Genomic DNA, 14175 nt, shown 5'->3' with positions numbered 1-14175 from the left:
AGACTGAGTCCCTGTGTCCTACTGGGCAGGAGATATTTCCCAACACTGGCAGCTTTGCGGCGTGGACACATGTCAGTTGTATTGTCACAAGTGTTTCCATGGCCTTACGTGTCCGTTGGTGTAGTTACTCACAGGAGGTGGCGTAATAAAGGGAGACGCATGGTGTTATATTGGGTGGATGAGCATGCGGAGGAGGAGAGTTGACCAACTAGCTGAGTCTGCCTTACTGGAGAAGGGCCGAATTCGCCGTAGTTTAGGAGCTCAGTCAGGGTGCTGTGCTGCTCTTGGAATCCAGGAGATCGTTCAGATATATAAAGGAGCAGTGACAAAAATGTCCATCGATATCGGTTGAGACTGTAGCTTCATTAAAAGTGGCAGCTGGGCAAAGCAATGAGGATGTTATCCTGATCATCATTCAGGGATGTTGCCATTTCCATTAATCACCCAAATTGATTGAATTGACCGCATTGACAATTCACCACAACACCCTCTGATTACTCGACTGAAGTGCTCTGAGGAGCAATTCCCAACCAAAGAGCAATGTCACAATTTCTCTCGCTCGCTCACTCGCTCTCTCTCTCTCTCTCTCTTAGCCCTTGCTACGGTAGCCCTTGAAATACTCTTTTTCTGCATCACTGCTCTTTTTTTTTTGTGTGTTCTCACGCTCTTCTGCCCGGCCTATCACCTTTCCTCGCAAGCTATCCGGGGACATCCATCAGCGAAATGCGGCTCCACCCGTTCTCATTACCCCAACAGCGTTGTGTCAGCCTCCTACATTACAAGCGCAGACACCCCACACATGGGTGGCAAAAGCACACGGCAACGCTTTCAAACCTTCCCCATTTTTATATTTACCCCCCACCCCCACCCCTGCCCGTAACTTGTGCTGTTTTTGCTTTAACTTCACGCCGAGACATAAATGAACTCTTTCCCGTCTGGTGAGTTCCGGATTAAGACATATGCAGAAGATATTTGGACTGAATTAGCAAGCGGCACTCATCATTACCCTCTCCACAGATGAATGGTCATGACTTCCAGCTCATTATTTTGCCCTCCTTCTACCCCCCCACCCCCCACCCCCACCCCCTTTCCATTCTGGTCAGCTGTTTGTAAAGGCGGAATGAGAAGAAGGATTAACTCTTTAACAGAACTTGGCTCCCCCCTCCCCCAGTCACGTTAGTCTGTGCGGCCTGTGCGACTACTCATCCCCTCCGCATGTTCAGTCGCCTTTTTTGATCTAATCGTGGAGAAAGGGGAAAACTCATTGCCATTAAAGAGATGAGATCTGACATTTGTCGGGAGGGGGGGGGGTGGGGTGGCGGAGGAGGGGATAGCGCTCGAGTGCAACTCGACTGTGGAAGAGCAAAGGGGTAATGTGTAAAAATAGTTGCCATGACTACATTGACATCATTTCTGGCAAACAGAACTGAAGGCTTCTCAATAGAGGGTCTGTACCCATTCTGGCTAGCCGTGCTTACACTTCGACGGGTGTGGGCACGATACAATCGAAGGAAAGACTGTTTTTCTTCAGGGTTGTTTGTGGATTTAACGTAACAAGCCGCAGGGGTTGGGTCTCTTCGAGACATATTATGACGCGTGTAGTGTCCACAAGATGATCGCATTCTCCACGGCAGTACTCTACATTCAAGATACAGTACCGGCTGTGGGCCGGCTGCCACCCCTCCTGCCCAGGAATGGATCTTTCACCCACACAGAGGAGGGGAGAAGACAGAAATCTGTGCTGCGGGAGAGAAGGTCAGAACCCAGATGGAAGAGGAGCAAGGGAGGATAAAAATACAAATCAAAATGACAGGCCGAGCACGCCTACTGTATCAGACCCCATTCAGTATTCATGGAAATGTGACACATTCCCACTGCAATCGATGCCTCTCACTCCAAAACCCATCCCATCCACAAGCACTGGCTGTTCACTTCGCGGCGTAATAGAATTTCTCAACAGTCGATCTGACTGCAAGGGCGCTGCTTTTTTTTTGTTGCCGTATTACCTTCGTACTCGAAGCAGGAAGAAGGAGAAAAAAAAAAGACAAAACAACACGTGGCGATCTTGTTTCCGTGCCGCGTCGGTGCCATTAAGCTTAATGTCCGGTGGGTTGGTGACACGGCACAGCCAGCGGGCTAACCATCATTCTCTACGGGGAGCCAAACCCAGTTGAGCAGAATGGTGGTGAACCAGGAGGAGCACAGCTGATCTCCTATTGTGTAACCCTCCTTCTCTCCTCCAGATGGCTTGATATAAATCTATTCAAAGGTTGAAAACGCCGTAACCTGGCTCACATATGAGTTATACGAGCCGGCTGGGTGTTACGTACTTGGCGTGATAACACGCCGTGCCCCACGTAAGCCCTACCTGATGTTGGTGCCGTAACTTCACATGTCCTCTGAACCCCGGACAACAGCCTCAGGGATCTGGAATCGAGTTTTTTTCTTTTTCTTTTCCAGATCCTCTCCTTTCCGCCGTGTCCTCAGGCGGTGCTTTTGTTCCACCTCGGGGCTCGGGCCCGTGCGAAGGCCTTCATGTGTAGGCGTGCATGTGTTGGAGGTGGAACAGGAGCACACATCAACACTATTTATGTACGCGACATTCCCGGCAAACGTGTGGGAAAGAGCTCCTAGACTCCCATCTGCCCACCGCAGCGTTTCTTGAAACAACTGAACGGGAAGCACGCCTGCGCCCCCCGAGCTCCACGCAGACCCGTTTCAGCCCGGCGTATAAGAGGACAGCGTGCGTCGTTTATCACACGTCCACGTCACTCTCGACGTCAGAATCACTCCCATCTTTCCATATTTATCCCTGTGTTCCGGATGAATAATGGGAATGGACTCGGTGGGTTATCTCTCCGCAGGATCTTTAACGTATTAAGAGTCGGGTTTCCAGAGTAAAGGCTGGAGTCGAATCCAGGACAAAGACAAAGCAGATGTGTGCACATGTGTGGCAGCTGTAAATTCCAGTGAACTGCATAATCGGGAGATCGTTATCGCAGAGGGTTCCTCCCAGAATGCTAATTATATGGGTCCAGACCCCTCTCGATGCCGCCACCTCACCCACCCACACTTGAACCGCCTCCGTGACACGGGACTGAGGGTGTCTCGCCGGCTGAGCGGTCAGATTTCCGCCAGAATCGCCAGTCCAGCGGTCACCGAGCACATCGCATTTGTTTAGATGATGTCCGATGTGTGACCTGAGGGTTTGGTGTGCTTGGGAAAGGCTTTCTTTGTTAGATTACTTTAGCGCCGATCCCCGAGATAACCGGCTGTACTGATGAAGTGAACTCCACTTGGTGTGAGCATACCATTCATACGACGTCGTGCCAAGAGGACAAGAGGGCGTGCACTAGCGTGACAATGAGTGATGTCATGGCGGGGAGGATGTGTCATGAGACTCGTGCGTATCCAAGTGGAAAGCGTCAGGAATCATTGGTTTTATATGACGCTGAAACGCCGCCGTATTAAAGCAAACAGAAACCCATTAGAATAACATTACCTGTGTTTTAAGAATTACGTTTCCTTTGTTGATCCCTTTGGGGAAATTCAGTCACTGCAGATTAAACCCATCCCGGCTGTGATCTGTGTAGCTTGGAGCAGTGGGCTGCCGCCTTCATGCTGAGCTCCAGTTCTTTTCCCACTGCCTTGCTCAGGGGCACAGACAGGAGTATTAACCCTAACATGCATGTCTTTTTGATGGTGGGAAGAAACCGGAGCACCCGGAGAAAACCCACCGCAGACACGGGGAGAACATGCAAACTCCACACAGAGGACGACCTGGGATGACCCCCGAGGTTGGACAACCCCGGGGTTCGAACCCAGGACCTTCTTGCTGTGAGGCGACAGCGCTAACCGCTGGGCCACCGTGCCACCCTGATGTTACAGCACCTGATATTCCCATGCAGTCTCCCATCCGAGTACTAACCGGGCCGACCCTGCTTAGCGTCTGAGATTGGGCGTTCTCAGGGCGGTATGGCCGTAAGGTGGTCTTGAAGGGGATTTTGCGAGGGGTAAGGGGTGGCTATAACGAGCAGATGGAAAAAAGTGAAGTTTAAAAGCGCAGTATGTATACCTCCCTACTTATAAACAATTAAACGACAATAAGACCTCTCCGTGGGACCCGCTGTTGTGTTTAAAGTCAAACCACAATACAACAGATGTGTCCAGGGTGTTCCCCCGCCTGCTGTCCAGTGGCTGCTGGGATAGGCTCCGGCAGCCCTTGACCCCGATCGGGATAAGTGGCTTGGATGATGGCTGGTTATAACCGATTTTGTAGGGCTGTCATTTTTTTTTTTTAAATAGATAGGTTTGGGTTTTTTTTTCACAAAAAGAAATACTTTTTGGTAAGATTTTTATCTGATTCTTTAAGCGGACTTGTATTTTGTACCCTCTAATGGATGAATGTGTGTGTGTGTGTGTACACTATGGCAGGTATTGTATGGGCAGTCTCAAAAGCAGTAAAAAAAAAAAAGACATTTGGGTTTTGTTACTTATTAAAAACAGTATTCATCCTCAATTCTGCCAGAAGGAGACCAAAGTGAAACGACACAATAACAATGTGGTATGGGGACATGTGCCTCCCCTCGGCCATCAACTCGTATGTCAAAACCTAGTTCACCTCACCAACTATTTCATATTTACAGAAAGACCTGGTGACTTTTTGACTTTTGTCAATGGGAAATTGAACATGTAAGGTCAATAGAGGGTGTGCAGTAGAACAGAAACCTTCAGTTCTCTGTGTATTTATTATCTTCTGGGTGAGCTCAAAGAGCTGATATGAAATCTGTCCTCCTGCGTACAGAGAATAACTTTCTTCGTCCCTTCTCTTAACAACCCCGTCAGAATGGAGGCAGCATTGTCCACAGACCATTCTCTCACAGATGGGTTTCCTCGTCGACTTTTCCCCAAAATAGCGTTTAAAAGCGCTTTTTTTTCTCCTTTCTACTGTCAAACATTTTAAATATAACGATACAATACCCCCCCCCTTTCTCCCCAATTGTATCCCGCCAATTACCCCACTCTTCAGAGCTGTCCTGGTCGCTGCTCCTCCTCCTCCTCCTCTGCTGATCCGGGGAGGGCTGCAGACTACCACGTACCTCCTCCGATACACGTGGAGTCACCAGCCGCCTCTTTTCACCTGACAGTGAGGAGTTTCGCCAGGGGGACGTAGCGGGTGGGAGGATCACGCTACCCCCCGTCCCCCCAGTCCCCCCTTCCCTCCAAACAAGCGCCCCCTCGCTAGTGCAGTGACCAGGACACATACCCACAGTTGTGTCTGTAGGGACAACCAACCAAGCCGGAGGGAACACGGGGATTCGAACCGGCGATCTCCATGTTGGTAGGCAACGGAGTAGACCACCACACTACCTGGACGCCCAAAGATACAATATTAACAATATTTTTATTACTTCTTTTTTTTTTGGTCTGAGAGGACACCCAAGCAAACACAGGGACAACATGCAAACTACATACAACATGCATGATCCTTTTACTGAGCTGGTGTCATGCTATCATGTATGTTGCATGTATGCTATCACGTATGCATGATAGCATACGTGCAACATACATGCAGGGCTGCACAGTTTCTTATTAGCAATTGTGCAGTCCTGCTAGTTTAGCATCAGCTAAACTGGAAGAGAAAGAGAAGGTGAAGGTCTCTTTAACGAGAGGCAAACAATGTTGTGTGTCTTTAAGTCGCTGCAAATGGTTTAAAGAGGAACTGTGATGTCATGAATTTCATTTGCACAACCTCTGTGGTACAACTGACTACCTAAGGTAGCATTCTGTGCTAAAACCATTACCAGTTTGAAAAGGTGAAGTCTCTTTTTAACCCCGCAGGTTAGATATTTGAACTGAAACACATGCGAGGAAAGCAGTCACGGTGACACGTGAAACAGTAAGGCCAACGTGCTAAAACTCTGTCTGAGCTCCGAGGTTAACTAAAGAGGGGGAAAGGGATCAGCTACCTTTATCCATGTTCCGGGGTTGCCGCTCAAATAGGCTAAATAATGAATTTTTTTCACTCTTGGGTGTCATTTAGGAGATTTGTATGTCTACAGAAATGCCTCTAAGCCCAAGCTCTCAGACTTGTGTGCAAAAAAATCCTTTCATTTCCATTGCTGCATTTGCAGGATGGCTTCATATATTTTCTTGTTAACAAGGAAACGGAGGCATAAGTTAGCCGAATCTGCCCCCACCTAAGCCTTCGGTGGGGTTATACCGCAGAAATTAGCATGGTTTAAAGACCGGACAGCTTTGACTCAGGCTCGACATACAATGGGACCCGTGGCCGGTCCATGCTGCTGCACAGAGAGACGAGAAGAGGTTTTCACAGCCTCGTGAAAAGAGGAGAGAAATGTCAATGTGTACTGACTTCACAAAAAAAAAATTTGCATGAGTCATGCTAGAACATCTCACTTCATTAGCTCTGTTTGCCTCCGGGTCCCGGCCTTGCCGACTGGTAACAAAAGAAGGAAACCTTAGCCATGTTCTGGAACCATACCCCCGTCGAAAAATAACAAATAAGTCATTGTTGGGCATGTTACGAGGCTGTTATCCAACCGGTCCGTAGCCAAAACTAACACCAATGTGTGCGTATTTGCGCTGTATGCTCAGTGGGAAAATCAACAAAAGAAATCTGGAGCTGGTCATGGTATTTCTTATCGTGTGGGGGAACAACAAAAAGCTCTCATTTCACATGATAGAAACTAGTCGTGCTCATGCAACCTGGAACACGCCGGAACATTCGGCGATAGTGTACCGAATAAAGGGGTTAAAAAAAAAAAAAGGTGCCCTGCTCTGATGGCCTTGGTATGTCTCCAAGTCCCCCGCAGTGTGTTTAGTTTGGACTCAGGTCGTCCATCACACAGGATCCTCTGTGGTGGGGGACTCATCTCTCACCCCTGCTGAGACTCAATCTGGAGGCTGGAACACTCCTTTGTGCCAGCGGTATCCTGCAACCTTCCGGGTATGATCCGAGTGTGTATTACAATACGTGACATTATAACGCTGGAAAGTGTGACGAGACTGATTATCAACCATTGCATTGTAATGGAAGCCCTGGATAACTGCTAACTGAATACCGTCAGCGTTGTGAGCCAGCTGCTGCCACACGGGTAAAGACCAAAAGAGTAACACTACGTTTCCACCGCATGCCCCAGTTCAGGTTTTTTTTAGCCTCGATCCGATTTCTTATTTTTTGGCCGCCTGTTTACATCTACTTGTAAAAGTGACCCATATCCGATTCTTGTGCTTACACCATAACGCTTTGGTTTGCACTTGAAACAAACCCGCATGTGGAGGCCTTCATGAGAGTTTGGTCCCCGATGTGGAAGTGAACGAGGCCACTTGTGCACCACGTCATCCAAAATGCGACAAAAAGTGTGAGAGCATCGCATTTTGAATGATGTGCAATGGCCTGAGAATCAAATCTGTGTGGTTACATGAGTCCCATTGACAGTTATCAGATTGCTATCTGATTTATTTCCATGTGCCTTTTTCCTGGTTACACGGCATTAATACGTATCTGAACTTTGCCCCGTGTGAGCAAAAACTTGGAACAGGGTCGCTTGCACAAGGCGGTCTGAACGTAGCCTAAAGAGGTATGTTCAGTGGTGGAAACTCTGCAGAGGTGTGCAACATATGGCATGACAACAGATGCAATGGATCGCTGAAAACAAATGAGGCTCTAAACAGCACATGAATATGGAGGGGGGGGTGGCAGTGGTTGTGGTGTGACTGCAGACTATTGAGGAGCGTTAGCAAAGGCTCCCTCTCTCTGTCCTTCTGCCCTTTGCTCCATACATCCTCTTTAAGCAAATTAGCTGACTAAGGACACCAAAGCAGGCAGTCTTAGGCCATTCGGATGTTTGCCAATACTGAATACACCCTGAGCTATGTCCCAACTGTTTTCTCCCTTCTGCGAATAAAACAGAGAAAGAAGAGGGAGAATACGGCGTAGGGTACGTGAACAATGCTGGGAAGACTACAACAGACTGCCTAAATGAATCACTATTGATTCTCGCCAATCATACTCGCTTCTGAAATTCTATTGACTCCCCTCCCCTGCAGCTCCATCCGGAGCACCTATAAGGACCTGAACGATGTCTTCTAAATCAGCTCACTGCCCGATTATGGGGGAAAAAAATTAACATTTTCAGACATAACATGGGCCAGCTATTTACTTTTCTGTCTCAACTTGTTACCCCTTTTTCCAAACTCCAGCCTACCCCCCCCCCCGTTCTTGCCACTGCTTCCCAGCTGTGTAATTCATGTGGCATTATATTTATTGTGCAAACAAAGGGCGTTAGAGCCCATGTTAGGTAAGAACAGGCTGTGACGTCAAACACCTTAGAGAAAGCTCGAGCCACGCACAGCTGCTGGAAACAAGAGGCAGGGACATAGGCTGTGAGAGCAACCTGGGTCCATTGTGTAACAGCCCATTTTCACGGCCCTCAAACTTTTAACTTTCACCATAGGCACAGTGTGGGAAAGAAAAATAGATAACTACACAGGTGGTAGTTTAGGACTTTGACCTGCATATCTGTTTTGTTGTGAAGGGGTAAAAATTGTGTGGTCCCACAGAACAAGTAACACCCTAAGCAATGGTACAGTTTTGGTTCAAAACTCAGAGCCTATGGGAAACAGCTAATGGACCCCCCTTCCCCCATAGGTTCGAGATACATTAAAATTTGACTTGTAAAAACAGGGGAACACGTCCGGTGTGTCCCTTTGCAATAGTGACTATCTATCTTAACCCTCTCTCAATGGTAGAGCCAAGCAAGATACATTGAATTGCAAACGAGCCCTTGCATTAAATGTATGCACACTACTTTTTTGGATGATTACCACTGTAGTCCCCTCGCTGTAGCCTAGCTACATAGGTTTCGAGTACGACCTAGCTGCACAGAGCCTCTGAAATGAGAGGACCCGAGAGGCTTGCTACAGTCTATTCAAAGACGTCGACACGCAGTCTCATCACAGAAAAACCTACTTGTACGCTCGCTTATTTTCATCGCGCTTGTGTAAAGACTAAAATCTGAATCGAAACCACGTCTTCGAGAAGGTTTTCACAAACCTTTTTGCAAGAACAAAACAACAACTAGTCCAACACAGAGGAAAAGGCAGATCACTGCCGTAAATGGCGAACTGCGGTTGATCGACTGTCGCGGCGCACCAATCGCGGCGGACGCCGGCCGAGCCCTTGATGACGTCGGTTGCCTTTCACCAATAGCGACGCTCTGCTGGGTGTTGACCTCTGCGAGCCGCATCACCGCCCACCTCATGTCCGTGGCGGAGGGGCCGCCGTATAAAACACTCGGCCCAAGTTTGTAATGACAGAGTTGTAAAAACTCCCGGGCCGTGGGGAGTGAAGCTGGCAGCCTGTCTACCCGGAGTTCAAACGCTAAAGCCCCCACAGGAAAAAAACAAAACAACAAAAAAGAAAAAAAAACACGGAAAATATATATATATATATATATATATATATATATATAGCCTGGACTCGGAAGTATAGAGACGCAACATTTTGACACCTCCTTTCACTGAAGCTACGCTAACGTATTCAAGCCGACTGCAAAAGAAGGACCTGCGTGGATTTCAATGTAAGTAAATCGACGTCATCCGCCAGTGTTTCTCTTCCGAGGACGGCGGAGATGTGTCGTCCTGGGTTGTCGCCGTTTTACCGCTATTAACCGTGTCGGGTCGACGGTCGTCGACGGTTTGGTAGTTTTAACGGGGGAGGGGAGGGGGGGTCAGTGACGATCGAATAACCCGTTGCCGTTCGACGAGGCGACGTTAGACCGGCCGTTCAGATAGCCGAGAAAACGGCTGCCCTTGGTGTGGGGGGAACCAAGGGGAGCCGTTTTCTCGGCCCCCCTTGGTTCCCCCCACAACCAAGGGGATCCGTTTTCTCGGCTCGCCCGTTATCGCCCGGCGCGTCGATGTGTCGGATGTGTACCCGTTCACACCCTGGGAGCTAGCGCAGCGCCGTCATACCCGTATGTGACCAGAACTTGGGGGGGGGGGGCGGCGGATAAAGGGAGGATTTGATGTTTTGCGCGGTTATAACGCGTTATGATTTAAGGTGAGACGGTTTCGTCCAAAAGGGACAGATTTTTGCGACCGCGGTCTCGCGTCCACCGCTGGTTACGTAACAGCCGCGAGCCCTCTCGCGGCGGCGCTACGGGCGAGCGATGGGTAGGGTAGCCGGCGGCTTGGTTATTTTCCAGGAATCCTGCCGAGGCGAAACGCGAGCCGGGGAGGTGAAATATGTGTCGGAAGACGCGATCCGAAGCACCTCCGACTGCTGACACCGAGCGTCAGATTCACCCCCTCTCCCCCCCCCCTCTTCAGAGGTCAACGATGGTTGCGTTTTATCGAGTCACAGGCGGCCGCTAGGGAACGCGCACTGCTGACACCGTCTCGGAGTCAATGGCCTGTGTTTATTTATAGCCGCGCTGATGTTGTACAGCTGAGATACGGCACTGCCTTAGCGGAGGGGGAGGGGTGGGGGGGGTGTGAACGGTGAATACAGATTATGCCGAGTATTACATTAATCCACGATGAATAGATGGGGGGCTGGGGGGTGTCTGTTCTGGAAATATGCAATGTTTGCTGTGGACGGATTTAGTAATGACATCGTCCTCTTTTCTTTTTTTCTTGTTTACCCCCCCCCCTGCATTTCAGGATCAAGAAGCTGACCCTGTTGAAAGGAGGATATCAATTTCAGCGGGTAGCGCCTCGTCGTCAGAGTTTCTGCTTGACGCTCGACACGGCTCCCTTGGAGGTTTCTGCAGCGCGCAGAAAAAACAGCTCTGTGACGGAAAAGGAGTCGCCCTCACCACTGAAGCAGCTATGCAGCTTGAAATCCAAGTAGCACTCAACTTTATTATTTCCTACTTGTACAACAAACTCCCTCGGCGACGTGTGAATATCTTTGGCGAAGAGCTCGAGAGGCAGCTGAAGAAGAAATATGAAGGCCACTGGTACCCAGACAAGCCATACAAGGGTTCGGGGTTCAGGTGCATCCATGTAGGGGAGAAGGTGGACCCTGTAGTGGAGCAGGCGGCCAAAGAGAGCGGCCTGGACATCGAAGATGTCCGGAATAACCTCCCTCAGGACCTTAGCGTGTGGATCGACCCGTTTGAGGTCTCCTACCAGATTGGGGAGAAGGGACCTGTCAAGGTGCTCTATGTGGACGATAACAACGAGAACGGGTCAGAGCTGGACAAGGAGATCAAGAACAGCTTTAACCCAGAGGCCCAGGTCTTCATGCCAATCAGTGACCCTGTTGGGGCTTCCTCAGAGTCAAGCTCTCCCTCTCCTCCCTTTGGGCAGTCTGCTGCTGTCAGCCCTTCCTTCATGCCACGCTCCACACAGCCCTTAACCTTCACTACTGCCACCTTTGCTGCCACCAAGTTCGGCTCCACTAAGATGAAGAGCAGTGGCCGCAGCAACAACAATGGCAACGGTGGCAGCAACAGCAAAGCGGCTCGCACCTCCCCCACTAATAACCTGGGTCTGAATGTGAACACACTGCTGAAGCAGAAAGCCATCTCCACTTCCATGCACTCACTGTACGGGCTGGGCCTTGGTCAGCAGCAGCAGCAGAAGGCCTCTGCCCTCTCCCCCAACGCCAAGGAGTTTGTGTTCCCCAGCCTGCAGGGTCAGGCCAGCCCCGGAGCAGTGTTCCCAGGGGAGGGCTCCCTGGGGCTGGGCCCACTGCAGTACAACAATGCCTTTGACATGTTTGCAGCCTACGGAAGCCTCAACGACAAGTCCCTAATGGATGGCCTCAATTTCAGTCTGAGTAACGTGCAGTATTCTAACCAGCAATTCCAGCCAGTCATGGCTAACTAAACTCATTGTGAAGATGCTTCTTTCTTTTCTTTCTTTTTTTTTTTTAAATGACGGTGGCTCAAAGAGAAGGAAAAATAAAACGCACATTTTGGAAAATTGACTCAAGGAAATGTCTAGTCTGTCAAGCGCATGTGCCCAAGGGTGTTTCTACTGTGCCCCTTGAGTTTGTCTCTCTACTTAAAAAGCTTGTTGTCCAAACACGTCCAAGCTTGGTTACTTCAATTCAACATGCATCTTTAGTTTTCTTTTTCCTTTTTTTGCCAACCAAGCACAAAATAATTTTTTACTGTTGAAGAAAATACTCCAAAAATGAGTTAAAAAAAAAATACAAGCTTCAAGTTTTTGGCCTCTTACAGTATTTTACAGGTGGTAAGACAAGGCTGATTTTTATGAATTGGCACTACTAAGTGGGGTTACTTGGTCTTTTTCTAATTGTATAATTTAATTTAGTACAGAGTTTGTAAGATATCAGAGTATATATTGTTTCTATGACATGGTGTTGCATTTATATCTTTTTACTACTCCAGTGATCTGTGATGGCTGCAGCAGCTTTTCCTTATATTTTCTTTTTTAAAGATAAAATTGTTAAAAGAAATCCATCTTTAAAATACATCAAATATTCTAAAGATTGTGTACAGAGTATTCCTTAGTGGTGGAATTCAAGTGTAGGAATATTTGCTTTTTTCTGAAAGAATTGTATTTTCTGTTAAGAGGTGAAAAAGATTTTTGCTATATTATGGACAAAATGTAATCGTATGAATATTGATTTTGTACCTACATTGTGCAATACTTGATAAAAAATACGGTATAACAAAGTATTTTGAGTCAGTGTCTTACATGTGAAGAGGGACTGAAATAGTTTATATTGTTAAGTTTGTATTAAATGCTTAAAAATTATATGCTTGTCTTTATTTTTTTTAATTTCATATTTGCACCCTGGTCTTTTTAATAAAATAAACTACAGTTGAACATAATACGTTGTAAAGTGGTTTATTAGTCAGGGGGTGGAGGTCACATCTTATCTGCAGGCCGCGAGCTCGCCTGTTGCACAACGCGCCGCTGCCTGCCGCGCGCACGGGGCTGTCAAAAGCTGCCACCGTGTCACGAGGGGCAACCTTGAGGTTTTAAAAGGGCGACGCTCGGAAACGGTGACTCTGCGCTTTTTCCACCGGGCTACCACAATGGACGAAGCTGGTGAGCTGGGAAGTTTCGCAGCAGCGGCGTTCGGTGGCTCGGAGGGACCGGGTGGGGGGCTCGCTGGTCTCTCGCCCGTCCGTTCTGGAGGAGGCCTCGGGAGGGGAGTCGTGTGACATCATGGATGACACATGCCCGCCAGAACAGGTGGACGGGCTATTTGTGATGTGTCAAATGATTGTGCCGGTACAAACTAAAACCACGGCGAGCTTTCACTCGCCCACCCACCCTCACCCCCACCCCCCTCTCCCAGGCCTGCTTATTTTTAAAGTGGCTCTTGTGTGTTTCATTACATTATGAATGTTGTTTACAGGCTGGAAGAGCAAATGGACACACTAATCATGTCAGGGCTAGGAGGGCCGTGCGGCGTAGGAGGCCCACTAGAGCTCACGTTAAGGTAAGAGCCGGCCAAACATTCACCAGTTTACAGTTGCAACAGCATTAAGAGGTCACCGCATTTTAAGTCAGGGGCACATGGCTCGTGTTTGCATGGCTTTCATGCTTCCCTTGTGCGGGGCTGGTGAGTCATGTGGGCATGCCATTACGCATGACTCAGACTTTATTTTCGCTGCTAGATTGTAAGTGCGGAGCGGCACGGTGGCGCAGTGGTTAGCGCGGTCGCCTCACAGCAAGAGGGTTGTGGGTTCGAACCCCGGGGGTAGTCCAACCTTGGGGGGGTCGTCCCTGGTCGTCCTCTGTGTGGAGTTTGCATGTTCTCCCCGTGTCTGCGTGGGTTTCCTGCGGGGGCTCCGGTTTCCTCCCACAGTCCAGAGACATGTAGGTCAGCTGAATCGGCCGTACTCGATTGTCCCTAGGTGGGCCTTGTGATGGACAGGCGGCCTGTCCACGGTGTCTCCCCGCCTGTCGCCCCAATGACGGCTGGGATAGGCGTCCAGCATCCCCGCGACCCTGAGAGCAGGATAAGGGGCTTGGATAATGGATGGATGGATGGATTGTAAGGCCTGATTGTGGGGCTGTTTGTGTTAACAGGACATATCTGAGCATTTTTATTTTCTCAAGTGTGATTCCAGGATTGTGTTTTCCCTTCAAAAGCACCATTTTCTCATTGCTGATTTTGCATGGATCTCTTTGGAAGGAAGGAATTGTACCTTGTGGCAT

At 48.8% G+C, this 14175-nt stretch overlaps 1 protein-coding gene across 1 annotated transcript; it reads left to right on the top strand.

Moving 5' to 3' along the window:
* Positions 1–9335: 9335 nt before the first annotated feature.
* LOC130127383 (protein Tob1-like) lies at positions 9336–12836 on the top strand. The gene is made up of 2 exons (XM_056297012.1): positions 9336–9605; positions 10690–12836. Exon 2 carries the CDS (start codon positions 10858–10860, stop codon positions 11860–11862), a length of 1005 nt encoding a protein of 334 aa, XP_056152987.1. The 5' UTR covers positions 9336–9605; positions 10690–10857; the 3' UTR covers positions 11863–12836.
* Positions 12837–14175: the final 1339 nt, after the last annotated feature.

The sequence above is a fragment of the Lampris incognitus genome, chromosome 17 (genome assembly GCF_029633865.1).
Source record: "Lampris incognitus isolate fLamInc1 chromosome 17, fLamInc1.hap2, whole genome shotgun sequence".
Taxonomy (NCBI): Eukaryota; Metazoa; Chordata; class Actinopteri; order Lampriformes; family Lampridae; genus Lampris; species Lampris incognitus.
The sequence above is the reverse complement of the archived record's forward strand: the minus strand, read 5'-3'. Positions and strand labels throughout refer to the sequence as shown.